Raw genomic sequence first — 21,220 nt, forward strand, 5'->3', positions numbered from 1 at the left:
CACTGCCACTGTTGGGCCCCTGAGCAAGGCCCTTAACCCTCAATTGCTCAAGTTGTACTCAGTCATATTTGTAAGTCGCTTTGGGTAAAAGCGTCAGCTTTTTTTTTAAATTGTATTGCTTTGTGTTTGACACTAGGGGCACCAGATCCTTGCAAAAGTGGACGATTGTCTTTCTTTTTACTGATGGAAATTTTAAAAGTAAAAAAAAAACAAACACCGGAAATCGTAAAAATTGTGTGAATCGGTTACATCAGTTCCTTCATTCGTTCATTTAATCATTCATTAAGAAGTATCATATATTAAAGCGTTTAAATAAAAATACGAATGTAGTTATTTAATAAATATCGTCATATAATACGTTTGTGATCTCATTCGATTTTACGTCAAAATTAATGGAAGTTGATCGAGTTGTGCGTGTTATAATCTGACCGTCAGTGATCTAAATCATATGTCCCGTGTCATGTTTTATCAATGAGTGAAACATATAGAAACTGAGTGCGGTGAAAACCATTCTGAAACAAGGTTATTATTAACTGAGGCAGATCTCTGTAGCAGTCTACACTGCTGCCCGACACTGGCGTAGCTTACTGTAGGTGTATGACGTGTATATAGCCAACAGTAACGCGTAGAAAGTCGGGTTCTCTGAGTCCGGAAGATTCAGGACTATTGGTGCAGGTAGAAGTTGAGGGATCATGATTACACGCTAATGTCACGAACAGAAACAGTGGACATTTCAAACAAAGGCGCTGTTTCTATTGTACTGCATAAGAGACTACCGAGCTTCAAGATAAAAGTTGGGTAGGTACACGACAAGTTATCCTAGAAACTTGTGTTATCGATCCAGATTGCGGTACCCGTGTCGATTCTTGTGGCATTTATACAGTCATCCATAAAAGAACATGAACCTTATTAAACCATCGTGTTGAATCATATTGTTTGTTGGCATGCTGTAGCCTGTAATTCTATTGGCTACCTTTGCTGACATACATTAAGTTACATTAAATAACGACTAGTAAATAGTTGCCTAAATGAAAGGTAATGATTTGCATCCTAGTCGGCTTCCAGGATGTAAAATCACATTGAAACTTTTGTCAGAATTCGAATGTCGTATTTTACGTTGAATTAATGTATGCAGTGCACATAAGTAAATTTAAGTTAACCACTTCCCAGAACAAACCGCATGGTATTGCTACACTTCCTTCACGAGAAACGATAAGCTTGTCTGCGTTGACGGAGCTTATGACTACTGTGTGCCTCAGATAAACTCGGGGCATTTATGTTTTAAGGGTGATGTAGAAACATTTTTGCAGAGGTCTGAGAGCTTGCTGAAGATCTCACTGACTGGGGCTTGGTTTCTTAATCAACAGTTAATCGTTAAAATGATCTCAATCCCATAGCGGTCGTGCATTTGAGGTGTGTAGGCTTCATTCGTGTGCATGCGTTTTACTCCAATATTGATTCAGTTCTGTTATTAAACTCTTTTATAGTTTGGATGTGTATTGAAAGTCCACAGTTTGAGCTAACAACTCCGTCAAATGGTGAACGCATGGCACTTAATTTTTCTTCACCATTGAAGTTTTTTTGCGAGCGTAAATGGTTGCTTCGAAACATTGACCTGGTAATTAAACAGTGGCATCTAACAATCTAGCCGGTACCCAACCGTCTGTATTTGGCATTCAAACTAGCCGAGAACGAAACGTTTTGTAACACTTTGTCACTGGTAACGGCCGATGTGGCTCTTCCGTGCAGAAGGAAAAACTCACCAGTGCACTATGGACTGCTTAGTGAGCAGGAAGCGTTAGGCTCGCTTGACTTCTGTTACTGGGTACATCTGTCAGTGAAGAACTCTGTACGTTGGCACACCAAGCCAGTCTGTCTGAGCAGGACCTGCTGTCAGGAGCCTGTATCTGCCCTTCACTTTCAGGGTCACCAAGTACTCTGGACCACAGAGACGCCCTCTAGATGGGTTGAAATATGGAGGATGGCAGAATAATGCCGGTTCCTGGAGGGTGGCATCTCACTCATGGAAAACTAAAGAACGTTAGATGCAATTAATACAAAATGTAGTCCTTTGACTTCATTTGTTGCCTGGCATTGGTATGAAACAATCTACCAGGTTTCCTGGATCTACTGTGAAAGTACAAGAAGTATCAAGATCAATTCGGTTATAAAATTCTTCCATAATCCTCTCTTTCAAGCATCATCTGGTTTTTGTGAGCTGGGGGAGGGGGACTTCTCTTTGGAAGCGAATGTGTAGCTATTTGTTGTTGCAGCATTGCTGTGCATACTAACAAGTAGCTGTAGCAGGAATGCACTAAAATATGAACTGAAGTCTACATGATGTAAATATGGGCTGAAGGAATTGGAAGACTCAAGTAGATGACTTGAGTAGTACTCTTGCATTGTAGAGAATCTACAAGTTACATTTTAGCTGTCCATGTTTTATTTTCTTTGCTAACATGATCTTGTTATTTGTACACTACAAAGTTGTGGAAGTGTTATTTGCAAGCTGCAAAGGTGTGATGAGGATGAAATGTGGGTGTATTTGTAAGTACACACTTAACCTTAACGTTAATGTTAAGGTGGGCACAGCATCACATTTCCTCTCCTTCGCATGCCCACCAGCCCGATGAGCCAGTTGTTTATCCTGCAGCTTGAAGAGGGGTTCAGTCAGCCTTGCATGTATCAATCAGCCTTAGGCAGTCTATACAAATGCACACAAACAGACTAAAGGTTCTGGGAAAACCATATGTAAAAGGCATCAGGTTTAGTCCATATATTACATGACTGCTATGTAAATTAACAGTTAAGGCCACTTGATGGCCATTCTAGGAATGATTTTGTGGGCCTTATGCTGGGATGTGTGTGGTGTTTTTGTTTGTTTGTTTTTTTTAAATATATCTTTATATGTTGACGAAAGGGTGGAAGCTCAAATCCTGCGTCAGCAGTTGTAAGGCTATATTAGCAACATGATCACATTCAAACTATCATGTTAATATTCTTTCTGGGCCTCGCCATTCCACATGGGAACAAAAAGAAATTTTGCAGTTGGACGTGAACTCTGGTCACTGTTTCTGTCCCAACAAATATTTATGATCTTTTAGTATTTATGATCTTTTAGCTGTATAAACTTGAAGGTAAAGCAACTCAAATCTAAGCGATAGACTTGACACAGATTTTTACTCAAACACAGGAGTACTGGGGCCACTCATAGTGCAATCACATCTTTCTTTCAAATATAATAAACATTTTCCTGTGTCCCAAGTAGTGAATGCTCTAAACATGCACCACAGTGGTGTAGGTAGTACACCCAGGAGGTGAAATGGTGTCCTTCCATTGTCTTGATTTCTTTAACATGACCAGATGAAAACGGAGAGCAACATGGAGCAAAAGCGAAAGATATAAAGCAAGAGCCAACTTGGTGCTGTGGCCTTTTTGTCATTTGTTTAATGATTAATGTTTTTATTGCATGTTGTAAAGACTACCTAGAGACAATTGATGGCACCCACTGTCTACTTTTGAAATGGCTTTGTTTTAAAGACTGAAACTACCATAATTTAGTTGCAATAGAAATTGGAACTAAATTAATAAGTTAATACTAAGCAGCACTTGTATCATTTCAAGGCAGTGCTGAAAGTTGTGTAAAGGAAATCTAGAAAATATAGATTGACCAGTCACATGTGCACACATCTGTTCTTGCTTGAACTCAGAGGAACCGTGTGTTTAGCTTATCTGAAGTGAGCAGTGTGAGGCAAACAGCACACACCCTTACCTTGCTGAATCTCTGGCCTGCTCTGAGCTAGGTCACGTTGGTCATGGGTGCTAATGCCGACGGGAGCAGACATATGAGCATGTGCCCATTGTACCTTCATCGGCCGATCGCTCTGATGTGGTGAACCCTGATCAAGAGCCTCTTTTAACATGGTCCAGGATTCGTTATTGACCACTGTAAGAAATCAGGTGGACTGAACCTCTACTGGCTGCTTTTTAAAACTTGCTGTATTTGCAGCCGTGCAAATGAGCATCTCGAATCTCTTTGGACAGAAGATCGTGTTTTTGTTCATACACTACTGTTTTATTGTTCACTGGTGGTAACCTGTCTTAATTGGCGTGGGTACAGTTATCATTAAACTACTGTTGCGTGTGCCAGAGAACTGTTTGTGCACATTCCACCACATATTTCCTGTGTTTTTGTTATGTAGAGCAGCAATATAATTTGTTTTTTGCTTGCTTAATAAGTTCCTGGATTTCTTTCTTGTCTTTATTTATGTATTTATTTAAACATATAGAAACATATTAAACATATGGAATGCACCACAAAGCCAGTATTTTAAAGCCCAAAGCAGCCAGACAATCCTAAAGCTAACTGTCTGTCAATGTGCCTTTACTACGACATTGTAATTATGTGTTGTGCTTTCCTGCAATACTTTAATCCAAACCAGTGTTATTGGACAAGTCTAATTTTTGTTTCCATGGAAAAGCAACCACCTTCACTGGTTCATTGTTCATAAGTGCCCCTCTTATCAACTTCCCCTCCTGCTGATTCTGTTCATCTTACATTATCTTAAGAGAATGGCCTTCTGCGCTGGTTTACTAATCATTGGAGCCCCTGCTGTTTTATGCCCAACTAATCATGGAAAAGCAAGTGGAGATAGAAACAATTTAAGCAGGAAGGCTTGTCAACTTATGAGCATTTTTACTGGGCGATCTGTGCATTCCTCAGTATCATGGGTAGATTCATCATGTACTAAATGTGCAGCATTGTTTATGGAGGCTCTGGTTGTAACTCTGACATGTCTTTTTCATCCCAAGCAGAGCTCTGGTAAAAAAGCTCTGCTCTAGTTCATGTCCTAACCTGCTTTTGGCATGGACGTGGGAGGCACTGGTTCTGAGTATAGATACTAATGTGTTTAATTAGCTGATGGTGTTTTGCAAGTTCACTATTTCCAGCTGTGAGTGTGGTTGCTAGGGAACTTGTGAGTATGACATTGGACGACTTATTTGCAGCTTAAATGTGAAATGCTTTTTGAGATGCCCTCTGACAAATCATCACACAGAAGACAAAAGTTTCCACATCTGTTCTCATGACCTTTCTACACTAAAAAACAGTCACAGGATTTAGAGAGCTTACATTTTTATGCTGAACTTCATGTAATGAGCTGTGGTGGCTATGGATAAAAATTTTGGATAGGAAACGCTGTACATTTTGAATATAGCTATGGCAAATTCTAAGTTCAAAGGTAAGCAAACTTTGTGAGCTAGATTCTTTAGTGCACATGTTCAGAGAAGCCTGTAGGTTTTCTTATTATGTGTAGTTTTACGATGTTGTGTAGTGCTATTATGATAATGACCTAAGGCTGCTTTAATGAGCCTGCCTAAGGCTGCTTTAATGAGCTGCCTTTTAATGAGCCTGCTTTAATGAGCATGCCTTTGTCCCACAGTTCAAAGATCCAGGGCAAAGGTGTGTCCTCTGAGCAAGAATTTAGTGTGTGTGTGTGTGTGTATGTGTGTGTGATTTATTGATATATATATATATATATATATATATATATATATATATATATATATATATATATATATATATATATATATATATATAAAAATGGTGGTTGTGTTTTGGAGCAGAGCGATAAAACTTAAATTAAATATATATAATATTAAATTGGGTGTGACTGAATCTCATCCATGCACAAGTCAAGACAAGTTTATTTATCTAGCACTTTTTCATACACAATGGCAATTTAAAGTGTTTTACATCACAGGTAAATAACAGGCTTATTTCATCCTGAAATCTGTTACCTCAGAAAAAAAAAGAGACTGCATAGATAAACAAGACTACTCATATAAAAGGGAACTGTAATAGAACAAAAGTGTCAAAATGAAAGATCTAAATAAACTAGGAAATAAAGTGTTAAATTGGCGCCTAAAGAGTTAAATTAAACATGTAAAGTGTTGAGAAAAGATAAATAATTTATTCTGTCTATTTCTTTTAAGAATTTAGATGATTAAAAGAAATGGACATGGATAAGATGACCCTGCTACCTCAGTTCACTTGCCACTAAACGCATCCTAATATCCACATGCTAATGTGAGCTCTTCCTTGCTGGTCTTATCCTGCAGGCAGCGCAGCAGTCTGTAACCCCGAGCACTGTACCCCATCAGTATGGCTGACCAGCAGGGGCATGCGAACCAGGCTCACGTCTTGTTTGAAAACTTCGTAGCCGCCAAAACATGCAAGGAGGTTCGTCAGACCTTCGCCGAGCTCTGTCGCCACCTAGAGGTGGACCCCAAAGACTACCAGCACTTTTACATCAGGCTAAAAGAGAGACTCAACTTCTGGAAAGCTAAAGAGCTGTGGCAGAAGATTGACAAAAGAGCTTCCCACCCAGACTATGAGCAGGGCAAAACCTGTGCCAAGACAAAGGTATGATTGTGCCAAAGCTTTGAACAAATACACTCAGTCCAATCATATTTACTGCAGCCATGCTTCTTCTGTCGATCTTAGACTTTCGGAAACTGTTTTCCTTTGTTTTGCTCTGATCTTTCAGTGTTTAGTGCTGGGAGCGGGACCATGCGGGCTGAGGACTGCCGTCGAGCTGGCTCTGCTCGGCGCACGGGTGGTCCTGCTGGACAAGCGACACTCCTTCTCCAGGAACAATGTTCTGCACCTGTGGCCCTATACCATCCGGGACCTGCGCAACCTCGGTGCAAAGAAGTTCTATGGCAGATTCTGCTCCGGCTCTCTGGACCACATCAGTGGGTCTCTAGAGGTTTTTCCTCTGTTGTGGAGCTCATTCACTATCCCTTGAAAACCAAATATATCTTGCATCATTTACATGAAATATCGGGAGCTCTGTGCCAAATGCTTCTCTTTTGGGTGTTAATTTATGTATTCATGTAGGTGTGCAGTGGTTTATGACTGTGCCCTTGGCTGATGTTGCTTACTTGTAATCTGTGTCCGAGGGTTAATGTTAAGACGTGTGTATGCAGGCATCCGTCAGCTGCAGCTGATCCTACTGAAGCTGGTTCTGCTGCTGGGAGTTGAGGTTCACATGGGAGTGAAATTCAATGGCCTGGTGGAGCCACAGGAATCGGGGGCCACAGGTACACAGTGCAGCCCTCTGGGCCACGGGGACACCCAGCTCACACTTGAGCCGGCTAACTCTGGCTCTCTTCCAGGCTGGACGGCCTCCGTGCATCCTCCGTCCCGTCCTCTGTCCTCCTATCAGTTTGACGTCTTCGTCTCCGCTGGAGGAGGAAAATTTGTACCTGCCGGTAGGTTATGCATGCATATCCACACACACGCCCCCACACACTTTTACATCAGCTATTTGATGCCATTCGACTAGCGATTGGCTGTACTTGATTTATATTTTGCTCAAAGTTCCGTGTACGTGTGTCAGGCTTTAAGATAAAGGAGCTGAGGGGGAAGTTGGCCATCGGGATCACGGCGAACTTTGTAAACCGCCACAGTGCAGCCGAGGCCCAGGTGCAGGAGATCAGTGGCGTGGCGCGCATCTACAACCAGAAGTTCTTTCAGAATCTCCAGACAGAGATGGGTATGGTAAAAGGATACTGTGGAGACATAGACGTAGATTGATGTGTACATACATGATCACATGCATTTATACTCGTGTGTCTAAACATTCTTGTACAATACTCTTAGATCGCATGCTTACGTGCTAATGAAATGCGTACACTCGCATGCCAATATGTATGCAGAAACGTACCCCATGGACTAGAATAGATACTTGTTTCTCTCTTTTTTTAAAATACATTTTTTTGTTTGTTTCCCTTATCAGGCATTGATCTGGAGAACATAGTCTACTATAAAGATGACACTCACTACTTTGTCATGACTGCTAAGAAACACAGCCTTTTGAAGAAAGGGGTCATTAAACAAGTAAGACCAGCAGACACACGGACACATTAGAACATAGCAGTGATAAGCAGTGAACAGTTGATTCAGTGAAGTTAAGTGGTATTTGTAAGTGACACATACATATATACATATGCGCATGCATGACGACACACTCATGCATGCACACAGACAGAAGAGACATGCAGAGACCCACAGAGACATTGACAGATTCACGTAAATCCTCTATATATTATCAGGGCTCTTTTTGGTCTCTTTGCTGACTCTATATTGGCATTGCATAATTGTTCCATTATAGCAAGTAGATTTAATATTTTCTTAATTATTCAAATGGAGACCTTCAAAATGTTTTGACGATACCAATAATACAGTAACTTGGGTGTCATGTAAGTTGTCGTTTCTTACAGCAGATTAGATTTAGTGTGTAATGTCTTTCGTAGGGAAATGTCTTAGATTCAGTCTGACTGGGAGAGGGAGGGAGGGAGGGAGGGAGAGAGAGAGAGAGAGAGAGAGAGAGAGAGAGAGAGAGAGAGAGAGAGAGAGAGAGAGAGAGAGAGAGAGAGAGAGAGAGAGAGAGAGAGAGAGAGAGAGAGAGAGAGAGAGAGAGAGAGAGAGAGAGAGAGAATCATTTATGAATATATTTGGCAACAATTGAAGTTGTATTTCTCAGCTTGGTTATTTTTAGTATGCTCTCTGAAACTTTGCTGCATGTAACTCAGTCCTTTTCATTTTAGTCATTAAGAATTGAAGTACAGTGTCACAAATTCACAATTTGCCTCTCTCTGTCTGTCAGGACTATGGGGATGCTGAACAGCTGTTGGCGCCAGCTAATGTTAGCCAGGAGGCTTTGCTGCGATATGCGTGCGACGCGGCTCGGTTCTCCACGGGTGGTAAGCTGCCCGAGCTGGAGTTTGCGTTGAATCACGCAGGCCAGCCAGACGTGGCCATGTTCGACTTCACCAGCATGCACCGTGCTGAGAACGCCTCGCTGGTGAGGGAACGCAGAGGGCAGAAACTTCTCATCAGCCTGGTCGGAGACTGCCTGGTTGAGGTGTGTAGGAGGCAACTGTGCACACACGTGTGCCCACACACACACACACACACACACACTCATTCACTGCAGAATATAGCATCATCCTTCTTCCAACAAGTCTTAAATTATCTTTGAAGGTCTTAATTACCATTTATCATGTTTTGTTAGTAAAAAAAAAAAATCGGATTACTGTTCCTCTCTATGCCAAGTGTGGTTGATCAGCCAAGATGTGTTTCAAGTCTGTTTCCAAAACTATATAAGCAAGATTGGACACGTTTCAGCGGACCAACCTCATTTGTAAGGGATATGGTTATTTACGGTGTTGCCCCTGTGTGCAGCCATTTTGGCCCCTGGGCACGGGTATTGCTCGGGGCTTCCTTGCTGCCTTTGATGCAGCGTGGATGGTGAGGAGCTGGGCAAAAGGAGTGCCCCATCTGCAGCTCCTTGCTGAGAGGTACTGGAGGGCCACTCTGCATTTTAATGATACACTAGATTCGATTTAGAGCTTTGGCAAATGTTTCCATTGCTATGATAAATAAGCAAATATATCTATTGCTATGATTTACTTTGGTAAATCATTTCACCATTAAAAGCCTGCTTTTGTATGTTGTGTCTATGATTTATGCAGCCCATTTGAAAAAATATTTTATAACCGTTGTTATATTATAGGTTTCTAGGCAAAAACCAGTACCCCTTCGGAATAATATGAAGGTTTTATAACAGCCTTGGTATTCTAAAGAAGTCAGGGTGTAACATGCAGTGGGATCTATGTAGCCTGGCTCTGACACATTTAGCTTAAGCAGACTTGACTGTGAGGAAAGGCTGTCCATCTCATCTCTCTTTTGCTAAAACAGGGAAAGTGTGTATCAATTGTTATCGCAGACCACGCCAGAAAACACCAGCAAGAACCACTCAGCGTACAGCATCGATCCCAGAACGCGTTACCCCAACGTGAACCTGTCCTCCATCAAGCCCAAACAAGTAAGCGGAAGAGCCACGTTTAATGTTTGTTCCCATGGTTGCGTCGAGTGACTGGATGGCCAGGATGTATATGCGAGCAGCAAGTGAAACTGCTTTGTGGTGCATGACTGCGTGTGCTTGTGTGCATTCTATAGGTGCAACATCTGTGTGATGCTGATCAGTTGGTTAGTAGTGTGGCAGCTAAAAAGAAGAAAGGCCCCTTGCCTTCTAAAAGTCAAGGTTAGCGATAAGCTACACCCAAGCCTCTTACCTACAATCAGTCTCCTCTACGGAGTCATTTGAATTCCTTAATTTTAATGTAATTCTTTAAGGTTAGGCAGTGCAATGGAGACAAAGACAAAGTTGTCAGTGGGTTTTTTTTGTTGTTGTTGTTGTTTTTTTTTTTGTTTTTTTTTTTTTTTGTTTTTTTTAAACATGCCATATTTTAATATTTAGTCCTTTTAAACTATTCCCTTAGATGTTTGCCTAAAGGTACAATTGACCCTGCTGCCACAATTTAGACACACAAACTGCTTCTAAATGTATAGTGTGTGTGTGTAGACTCCCTGCGACGCATGGCAGACTTGATGAGATGGTGTCAGCAACACACAGCCTGGTGCAGTCAGGTTGAGGTGAAGGATTTCAGTCAGTCCTGGAGGTCTGGGGTGGCTCTCTGTGCCCTCATTCACCACTTCAGACCCAATCTCATGTAAGGTTCCTCCCACTGCATTTGAACAGGGTCTTGCTGACCCTAATGTGGCCTAGAAGGATATTACTGTCTGAGGAAAGAAACCAGAAAGCAATGCAATAGTTTTGAAATTCTCACATTTCAAACCTGGATCACTGGGTTATTTATGGCATGTTTTTATTAATATTAAAAGGTCATTTAATGCAAAATTTTGGGATGAACCCTGTTAAGTTTGGATCACTGTACTTTATGCCACTTTGTGAAACATTTAGACATTTTGTCATCTCAGTTACGTGCGGTATTTAGCATGCCGCAGCTTGTGTGCATCTAAAAGTATTTTGTGGCTTTGAAAAGGCACCTGGCCTGCCATCTGGCACCATTCACTTTTTTTTCCCTCCCAACCCCCCCCCCCCCCCCCCCCCCCCTCCCCGCCCCCCCGTCTTGCAGAGACATGTCCTCTCTCGACAAGAACACAGTGGTGGACAACAACCAGCTGGCCTTCACCGTTCTCCAGAGAGAGTTCGGCATTGAGCCCATCATGTCTGCCAGTGACATGGCCTCCAGCAAGGAGATTGACCAGCTGTCTGTGGTGCTCTACCTCACCCAAGTCCATAATGCTTTTACTGAGATATCACCACCACCAGGTAATAGTCTGAACAGCACCTAGAAATCTACAACTAGCTTTGCAGTTTTTCTTTTATTTAGTTTTTATTTATTTATTTTTTATTCCTGGCAAAAAAAACCAAAACATTTTCCCAGCTGAAAAATTTTATAAAACATAATTTGGAAACCAACTTCTATGACCAACCTAATGACGACAGCTAGTGATTCGTCATGTCAGACGGTACCGCAAATATGTGTAAGGATATTAGACTTTTTATTCACATAATTTAATTAATATTATATTGCCAATAGCTTGCTAGGTAGCAGTAGCATTAGCTGTGATGGGCGGCAGCTCCTGGTCAATAGTGGCACTGCCTCTTTAAGAGTCCTTTCCCAGCATGCTTTGCTGTGAATGGGCAGTGCAGTGCTCTGCTCCTCAGCTGGGCTATCTGTAGCTCGGGAGCTACTGCACCAGGCGACACATAGCTGGGAAGAGAAATGGCTCGCCAGGGCTAAGGGCGGGGATCTCTCCCAGCCCGGCCACAGCCGACGTCAGCGAGCGCTAATCCCGCTCAGAGGGAGGTCTAGGCAGCCGTCGACGGAGGAAAAGGTATTGGTGAATTCGGAGGAGCTTTCAAAGGCTGGCTGATGGGCTGGGTGCGTCTTTCGGGGGTTCGGATGCTGCGTTCACTTGGGAGGGAACCTCGGCCAGATGTGCAGGCAGGTCGAGCTGTCAGTCATGTGTGGATGTGTGTGTTCTGGGAAACAGGATGGCGCCAGGGTTATTTTTCCAGCCGCCGCGAACACATTAGTGAATGCGGATGCTCTTTTGTTGCTTGTTCTCTAAATTAATTTATTGATTTAGGAAAAAATGAAGTGAGGGGAAGAATTTCCTGTATGCATAGCAGACATATAAATATAAGGTTTCAGTACATGAGATATGAATCATGAGGTATGCTCTGAACATAGCTGTTACGAATGTATTTATCCAATATACAATGTTTAGACAAAAAGTTATCATATTAAAATGTTCCTTTTAGCATTCCATTTTAATTTCAGTTGGTTGTATTTGTTGTATTTCTGCATTTTAGAATCTTTTTATTTTATTTCCAGTTGAACAATTTAAAAAGTTTACTTGCTTGCTTCACTTCACCCTTTGTATGTCACCGAAGCCTATTGTACGTTACTGAAATGTCTGTCAGAATCTTCTTTGCCAAACGCATCCCTCAGCTCATATTCTGGAGAGTCCATTTCACCCACCCACTAGATGGCCTCTGGTAACTGGAACCCCTATTCGAGAGCCGGGCTCCAGGGGATTGCTGATTCATGTGGTTTGTCCCGCCCTCCACAGAGTGGTCTAGCTCCAAGTCGCTGTCCCTTGCCAGAACCCGCTCTGCTGTCTTCTTCTTGAACAAACTGAAGCACAACTCCCTTCAGAGGCGCAAGGTGGGTCCCATATCAGAGCCGCCCACCTTTTTGGCTCTCGCAAACGCTCGGTTGCTCTGCTGGGCTGCGGGTATTCCAGAGGCTTTCAGCGGCTCTGGCTCTGATGAGCCGAGCTGAGCGCGAAGTGCTCTCGAGCCGGCAGCATTACAATGGGCCGTTAGAGTGTGGTCACCTTTCAACTGCCTCGTTAAGCGCGTTCACATTTTGCAACTGCCAGTTGCCTCATACTGCTGTCACTGTTGGGTAAGGCACAAAAGGAGAAATTGAAGGGGGAAGAGAATGTGGGAGACATAAAAAGAAATAATGCACTGTGTGAGTGATTCTGTACAATTTAATTCCAACCCCCGGAACAGCCAAACTACCTAACTGATTCCTCCGAACAGTAGCAGACCATGATGATAAAAATCATTGTATATTTTTGGCTGCATTGCATAACGCGAGTGGTAAACAAGGTCATGTGACTTGTGCCCCCTCAGGAGCGGCTGGCAGCCGAGAAAGAAGAAAGAGAACAAAACATGAGGGCTGAAGATGAGGGCAAATGCGTGAGTATCACGATGTCGTCTCTCCTTTTAGTGGGGGGACTTGTGTGTACCCACAGACATGCGCTAGCTGATGGCAGCCCTGCTGTGCCAAGCCCCTTGTTTTATTTCCGTTGCCTGCTGAGCAGGTCAGACACAAATGACGCTTATGACTATGGATGCGAAGTCCCTGCTTGTATGGTTGGGTTTTTTTTTTGTTTTTTGTTTTTTGTTTAAGCTTTGGTGCATCAAGCCTGTGTTGTAGTCAGAGGCTGTTGCTGCCTCTCAACCCCCCGCCCCAAGTAGGTGACCATGCCGTGTGTGTTGTCATGTGCCTCTAGCCTGTGCCCGCCACGACCGCCTCGGAGGCGGGCACCAGTGAACTGTGCTACTTCTGCCACCGGCGCCTCTACGTGGTGGAGCGGGGCAGCGCGGAGGGCAAGTTCTTCCACCGCAGCTGCTTCGCCTGCCAGCAGTGTGGTGCCACGCTGCGCCAGGGCGGATACACCTTCCTCTCGGACACAGGTGAGCCCCCGGCCAGCCTTCAGAGATGAACCACCAACCGCTGCCTTACTGTTAACACTCCATTACTGTAATATTGATGCATGACAGTGCTGTTTATACGATACCTATGATGACTTGGTTAATATGGTTTTTATATGTGGCCATGAACCAGGCTTTGCAAAAATGTCTGTAGCATATGGTCCAGCTGCATTATGCGTATGACATGTATGAACTTATGAGTCGTTTACCATGCTGAACGAGGCCTGGGTTATGGTGTTGGCTTCATGTGTGCTGCCATGATTCACTTTGTTAAGGGCGGAATGCAGATGGTTAAGGGATCTGCAAATGTGCTTGAGATTAATGTGAAAGAAGAGCATATCCATAGGTGTTCATTCAAAGAAATTAACCTATTTTGTGTGATTTATTGTCCATATGAACACGCAGAAAATATCTGCAACGTCTTGACTACTATGCCGCTAGGTATATTTTTCTGCAGTTCACGATTGACTGTAGAGGAAGAAATAGATTTGGGAGACACTGCACACTAATACATATTTGAAAAGTAACACAATGTTTTGGTGCACTGCACACCAACAACCTGAGTTAATCCTGTAGTTTGTAGACACCCTTATGTGCCAAATGTTTCCATTGTTCTCCAACAGCTGTTTAGCCTGTAGAACCTCAGCCTATCTCTCGCAGTAAAATAGGATTGGCTGAATTATTCACTGCAGAGATGAAAAATGCATGCAGATTGGCCATTATGCTTGCCAGTGTCTTGCCATGCACACAGGTCTTCCACTATTTGCTGTCTGCCCTGTTCACAGGGAAGTTCTTCTGTGAGCAGCATTCCGAGCCTGTGGAGGAGACCGGGAAGGTAAAGTCAGAACTGGCACAAGCGGGTTGCCCCACGGGCGCTCAGGTATGGAACTCGACAGAGCTAACCGTACTGTGCATTATAGCGCGCTGACGTTTTACAATCTGCCATATTCACATTGCGGTAACGTGAATGGATGTTCCACGTCTTTCAGGGGGAGTAACTCGTCCGTAACTGAATAGGAAAGCATGGTTTCTTCTGCAATAGGAACTGATGTAATTTGGACACCAGGGCCCAGTTAGGGTAACGGTGGAGTAAACATTGGGTTGGGTTTATTTTTTGGCAAAGATGAGGTCTGTTTTGCTGATGATTTGTGTTGAGAGAACTTGAGTGGAAAGGTAACAGACAGAGAGAGAGTTGTGTGTGTGTGTGTGTGTGTGTGTGTGTGTGTGTGTGTGTACACGTACACAAAGTGGCTCAGGATAAAGTAGATTGGTAGCCTGTAGTATTGAATGCCTTCTAACAAGACCCTTTAAAGCTGAATCAATACTGTGTGTACTACACAATTTTATAAGCATGCTTTTTATAGTACAGTATAAAATAATTTCACCTAATTTATGTAATGGAGCTCATGATTGCCCAATTATTATAAAGGTTTGTTAATGACACACCTATTATGCATTATTGCCATAACATGGTACTACATTAGGTCTGTTTTTAACTGCTATTTATACAGGACCCAATCCAGGATGGCATGAGTGAGCTCAGCAAGGAGGAGAATCAAAAAAGTAAGGAGGGCGAACATGACAACGGTGAAACAAGAGAATTGAATGAGCTTTCTCAGACACGCCGCTCTGTGAGGAGAAAAAGCTCCTATAAAATCTCTATAGACCCAGACTGTGTTGAAATGACCGAGTCCGACATTCGCGCAGACCGAGAGAACCAGCCAGCAGCCAGTGGTGACCAAGAACCCCCAAAGCCTGTTGAAACTATAGCACTGTGTGGCAAGAGCCAATCACCGGAGAGTGACGCAGATTGCCCACAAGAGGGCATGGAGCCCTTCTGTCCCGCTGCCACACCCGTGCCTGCCCCTCGTGGCTCCCAGATGACCACCCCAGTCCCTAAACCCCGCACCATTCACAATGTGGTACCTTCGCTGTTGTCTGACCCTGCCCCAATGCCGGCCGTGGGCCATGGGGAGGAGCTTGAGAGCCCACCCTCCCAGGAGGAGGCTGGTAGTCTTCCTGAGCAGGCAGACTCCAAGCCCAAGCAGTCACGGCGGAAGCTCCAGCTCACAGATGAGAAGACCCAACTGATGAACCTGAGCTTCAGCCAGGACTCCGACTCGGAGACACCTGTATCGTCGTCGGCTGCCTCCACCTCCTCGTCCTCCAAACCCCACGATGGTGGCGAGGAGGAGGGTTACTGGAGCGGTGGACCAGGCAGTGGGCACCTACGCGATAAAAAGAACCGGCAGTGTTTCCGGCGGAAGGCCGAGCCCCAGCGAGCTGCCACCACCCTACAGGGCCGGGTGCGATCGAAGTTCTCCCCCTGGAACCTGTCCTCGCCACGGCTGCAGCAGCGATTCACAGTGCTGAGGGTCCATCCCGCAGGTAGGACTACATCCTTCAAGCTTATGCATCTTTTCAGTGATCTTCTGTTAACAAAGGGACGATTGTTTCAAAGCCAGGGGTGTCATTTGCAGCAATGAATAGTACCACTGTAAGCAAACCTATACATTTACATAACTATACATTTTATATAATTAGAAATGGTTCAAAATTGCTTGGGATAAAATCCTATACTCCACTGGCAGATGTTTTAGATATGAATTTGTTATGTAATGAAAGGCTCAGTAAATTGTAAACAGGCTGAATTAACTATGTTATGTTAGAGGTGAAAAAAAAGCCTAAACTCTGCTGTGAACCCCAGCCCTGTTCACTGCTGCTTATGATTGGATTTCATTAGCAGTGCCAGCTCAGCCAGATTCCGAGGAAGAGGATGAAACTGATGCCGTTGAAGATGAGGATGACGAAGAGAATGAAGAGACACTTGTGTCAGTGGATCGTTATATGGATGGCCAGGTTAGATGCTGGAATGAAACGGCGGTCATATGTGCGTCCGGCTCAGTAGGTGCCAGTCTTGGGTCACAGTATATTTAAGCCCTCGAGGTGGAGTGCTGTCTCTAATAGGTCACCAGCTGAATGCAAAACTGCAAGTCCCTTTTCTCAGGCTTGCACTTGGATCTGAACACACTGAACTGTTTCATGGGTCCAGGCCGTGCAGCTGAAGCTGTCCGAGGCAGAGAAGCAGGAGCTGATGAAGATGAGAACTCTGGAGCGAAGGGCCAAGATGAGCGAGCTGCGGCGCTTCCACAAAGCTCAGGTTGGAAGCAGCACGTTCTGCGTGTGACGCCACATACACTTTTCCATCCATTTAGCCCCTGCTAAACCATTTTTTTTTTTCTTTCCTGAACCGCGCTCACCGTTTTATCTGGCACGTTGCCTGTTCTAACCAACTACGATTAGCTTCACCCTGCAGCAGCATTTAATTTAACCTGAACGCTCATGTGTGATATGTTAGAGAATGGAAATGGGCTACTGCCTTTCTCTTTCACTCCCCCACACACCCCAACTGAATAGTCTTTGGTAAAATCTGTGACCAAAACTGTTCCTAGATCGATTAGACTAATTTACAATTATTATGTCTAGTCCTGCACCGGTAATTTCTTTCACTAATGGCTCTGTTGTTTGTTGGATGGGATCTGCAGTCTATCCAGAGGAGGCTAGAGGAGATTGAGGTGACGTTTAAGCACCTGGAGGAGAAGGGAGTGGTGCTGGAGAGATCTCTCAGGGGAGAGCCTGGTATGTCTTGGTTTCGCAACACTTTCTCACACACACACTGTACACTACACATTGCATGCAGTTCACATCCTTTTGTTCTGTAGCACATGACTGATTGTTAGGATATTTTGAGTACACTGTTTTATGGGTTTTTTTTTTTTCTTTGCTTTAGTTTTGCTGTAGTCAACAGCATAATTGCAGCAAATAACTGAAACTTCTTAAGCAGTCTTCTGCGCTACACTATACATCAGTTCTTGTGTTTTTTTTGGGTTTTTTTTTTGGCAGGCTACACCTATGGAAAATGCCAGTGTAGTAGAAATATATACACTTTATATACACTTAATTTGTACTTTTCTAAGTACTTTGTTTTAAAATGTTTTTGTGAGTTGTGAGAGTCCTCTCTTCCATGCTGATTGAGATTTTCTAAAGCAACCAGTTTTGTCAAATATCCATTTTCTTGAAGATCATGTTACATTTTGTCAAATGTAATGGGTTTGCATGCATGAGAAATGGCCACAGCATCACTGAAGTTGAATTTTTGCTTCAGCTGTTTTGAATCTAATACACTGAACACTGAATGATCTAGCCGGGCACTCACGGACACTGCAGAGCACCTTGCCAAGAAAAATTATATTTTACATAGTCTAATTCAGTTAGAATCTTTACATTTTTGTTCATGATTTCTAGCATAAATATTCATATTTTCTTAAGAGAGCTTATCACAAGGTGGCAAGAGAGCACCTAATTTAATAACGAAATGATGGATTACCAAAACGATGTGGCGGCTCTAACTGCTGTTCTCCCTCCATACTGCCTTGGCTAAATTCATGTCTGTGCTCCTTCCTAAGGTTCTGATGGCTCCTCTGTTATGATAGACCAGTGGATTGAGCTGGTCCAGCAGAAGAATGCTCTGGTTTCTGAGGAGTCAGATCTCATGGTGGCGTAAGTCGCTAGCCTCATTGTGCTTATAGCAACTCAGTAAACCTGGAGTGTACTTCTCAGATTCGAAGCAACGGATGCGATGGTTAATTATAATAGCAGTTATCATTGTTTTATCCTGTCCTTACTCATTTTGTTTATGGCAGGACTTTGAACTGGTTTGGTTGGGGGGGGGGGGTGAATCATTCCAGCAATAATGAAAGCCTTGCTATCTTGTTCTCCCTGCCCTGTTGCTATTGGCAACCTTTGTTATGAGTGTCTTTCAATATATAAACTTGCGCTGAATGTGGGAGCTGGAAAGGTTGCATTTAAGACCTCTTTAGAAAGCAATATATTCAGCACATATTTGTAATCAGTCATGGTCAAACCTCCAATATCCCTGCCTCTGAATGATGCACATAATCCCATTACTACATATGTTGGCCACATGATATCACAATGTTGTCATGGCAGTGTACGCAGCAGAGCTGATTCTGACTTCGGCCGTATTGTGCAGGTCTCGGCAGCTGGAGCTGGAGGACCAGCAGGGTATGCTGGAGCTGGAACTGCGCCGCTGCATGGAGATGGATGGTATTAGCGGAGACACCTTCTGTTTTCACAGTTCTCCACATTCTGCATCGCTCACTCAAGATTTATTTTTACAGCGTTATCATGCATGTTGTGATTTGTGCTTTCGGTATTTGATTACGTGTCGGAGCATTCTGGCAGTAAGAGCCTGTAATATGCTGCGTGGCACACCTGCCTGCCAAATTGATTGTGTTTGTGTGTGTGTGTGTGTGTGTGTGTGTGTGTGTGTGTGTGTGTGTTAGACTCTGAGAAGACAGCAGAGCAGCAGACTGAGGAGGAGCAGATCTTGCAGAAGATGCTGGAGGTGGTGGATATGAGGAATTCACTTGTGGCCTTCCTGGAGGAGAAGAGACTTAAGGAGCTGGGTGAGGAGCAGCTGGGCTCCTCACTTGTGGAGTCCAGGAGGCAGCCTGCTCCAGGAGCCCAGGTACACTGGGCATGAGGGAGCACATGCATCACTCACCCACGCACACGCGCAGACTTCAGACATGGCCTTGTGCCGACAAACACTTAAAAACCAAAGACTTATAACCCTTTGAGGTGGGGCTCATAACCGTGTGCACATGGGCACGCTCGGGTTAGGCCATTGGCAGTACATAGTGGGGTTCAAACCATGCAGTGCTGAGGCTACCTAATGATGAATTGTACCAGAATGATCTGGAATGTAATAAGACCACCCCAGCCTTCACTGCCCTGTCACAGCCTAAAGAGATACCAGGAGAGTTTTCTTGTTGTAACTATAATTCTGCACACGGAGTGTACTAGACACTGCATCAGAGAGCTGGACTTGGAACAGTGATATTGCGAACACCCCTCTCCCTCAACAACATTATACTGTAAGTAACAAAGAGGAGGTGTTGAACGTGTTTCCTTATATTATATCTGTAATATTTATCAGGGTTGTCTGCCAAGCACATCAACATTCAGAAGGTTCATGGTGTCATTCCAAAAAAATATATTTATAATGTATTGTTTGTTAGAGATGCTATTTGAGTCTGTTTGCTGCTGCTTATTGATACCATGCCATAGCCACAAAATGTCAGTGCAAACACTGTTAAAGAAGTACCAGTTAAACACATTTTGTTAATCTTTGCCACATCAAAGAGTATATTCCTTATGACATTGGACTGTTGTACAATGTAAAATTTTATTTGTTGTTTATTATCATCACAGTAAAAAAGTGAGGTGGTCTTGAAACTCAGGGTTTGGTGACATGATCCACACTGATATGATAATCCATATCAGTGTCAACATCCAGTAAATAGAAAAGCTGTATTTCCATCTGAGGTGCTTGAAAAGTTTGGATTTGATGATGGATGGCATGAGGCTCATAGCTGAAGTGGTAGTGGAACAGTTTTCTGGGGTGGGGGGGGGGCCCTCATTTCTCATTTTGTCTTTTTTTTTAACTGTGGCAATACATAGTGTCCTAACAACAACAATAAATACAGTATATGAAACATTTGTCACGTTGCTGGATTGGTCTTTGATGCATATGGGGTGATTGTGCATATTCTTGACTTGGTGTGCCGACATGATGTTAGATATAGGGCAGAGCTGCAGACTTCTGAGAGGAGATGAGGCGCAGGTGATCTTCAGCAAAGCAGGTATAAGCTAAAATATCACGGAGGAGCCCAACTTTTTCACAGTGACCCAGCTACCTAACAACTGATGTAGAAGACTGACATAGATTGAAGAAGACAGCATTACTGTAGTGTTAGAAAGGAAGACAAGGGTCCATATGTTTTCACTTAAGCCCCTTTCCAAAGTCTAACGCAGTTCACTCATGGTTGATGCTTTTCCTGTCGGCATTTGTATATGGTTTGTAAATCTTTACCCTTGTTAAAGATGAGCAAGGAATGTTACGCAAAATTGACTTTGTTGTTCATCATCGTGAATGTACATGAATGTATATGGGAGAAATCTAACCTTTTGGTGAGTTAAAATTATTCGAAGAATAAAAATCCTTATACCTTGTATTTTTTGTAATACTTGATATATTAATAATGCTTATGAGATGGCCGCAAATTCTAGTGAATTGGAAGAGCAGTGTTTTGCCTTAATCTGTCATGTCACTAGGGGTGTGCCATTTTAGTGTGGGAGATCAAACAAAATGTGAAGTTAACATCAAGAATAACAGACGGAAGACAATGTCATGAGATGAGGCATGTGAGGTATGAGACATCTAAAGGGGTTGGTGGGCAAATTCAGCATAGCATGTCTTATTGGCATATGGGCTCAGAAAAGAGCAGCCAATACCAGATTCTCCCCCGAGACTGTTATGAGCACCAAAAGCTGGAAGGTAAGCTTGGTAAGTCAGATATTGGCCCAGACATGGCTCTCTTCCCCCTAGTGAGCAAGACTGACTCAAGTGGCTGACGCTTTCCAATGTATGTTGCGTTAGTGAGTCACCATTTGAACAGAACCAA

The 21,220-nt window shown here is 43.4% G+C and overlaps 1 protein-coding gene across 4 annotated transcripts; it reads left to right on the forward strand.

Annotated features, from left to right (window-relative positions):
- Window positions 1–588: 588 nt before the first annotated feature.
- On the forward strand, window positions 589–20,700 carry mical1 (microtubule associated monooxygenase, calponin and LIM domain containing 1). 4 transcript variants are annotated; one of them, XM_035521512.1, is made up of 25 exons: window positions 602–798; window positions 6,121–6,424; window positions 6,549–6,756; window positions 6,991–7,104; window positions 7,180–7,275; window positions 7,404–7,559; window positions 7,803–7,903; window positions 8,673–8,930; window positions 9,251–9,366; window positions 9,767–9,893; window positions 10,028–10,112; window positions 10,434–10,581; window positions 11,008–11,204; window positions 12,515–12,609; window positions 13,086–13,151; window positions 13,469–13,652; window positions 14,456–14,550; window positions 15,182–15,233; window positions 15,378–16,058; window positions 16,414–16,529; window positions 16,723–16,830; window positions 17,216–17,309; window positions 18,137–18,230; window positions 18,724–18,797; window positions 19,037–20,700. In XM_035521512.1, exons 2-25 carry the CDS (start codon window positions 6,164–6,166, stop codon window positions 19,234–19,236), a joined length of 3,726 nt encoding a protein of 1,241 aa, XP_035377405.1. In that variant the 5' UTR covers window positions 602–798; window positions 6,121–6,163; the 3' UTR covers window positions 19,237–20,700. The 4 variants fall into 4 exon arrangements, with proteins under 4 accessions (XP_035377406.1, XP_035377404.1, XP_035377405.1 ...); XM_035521511.1 differs by having other exon boundaries at window positions 601–798; window positions 15,182–16,058; window positions 16,417–16,529; XM_035521510.1 differs by having other exon boundaries at window positions 603–798; window positions 15,182–16,058; window positions 19,037–20,699.
- The last annotated feature ends 520 nt before the right edge of the window (window positions 20,701–21,220 follow it).

The sequence above is a fragment of the Electrophorus electricus genome, chromosome 22, assembly GCF_013358815.1.
Source record: "Electrophorus electricus isolate fEleEle1 chromosome 22, fEleEle1.pri, whole genome shotgun sequence".
Classification (NCBI taxonomy): Eukaryota; Metazoa; Chordata; class Actinopteri; order Gymnotiformes; family Gymnotidae; genus Electrophorus; species Electrophorus electricus.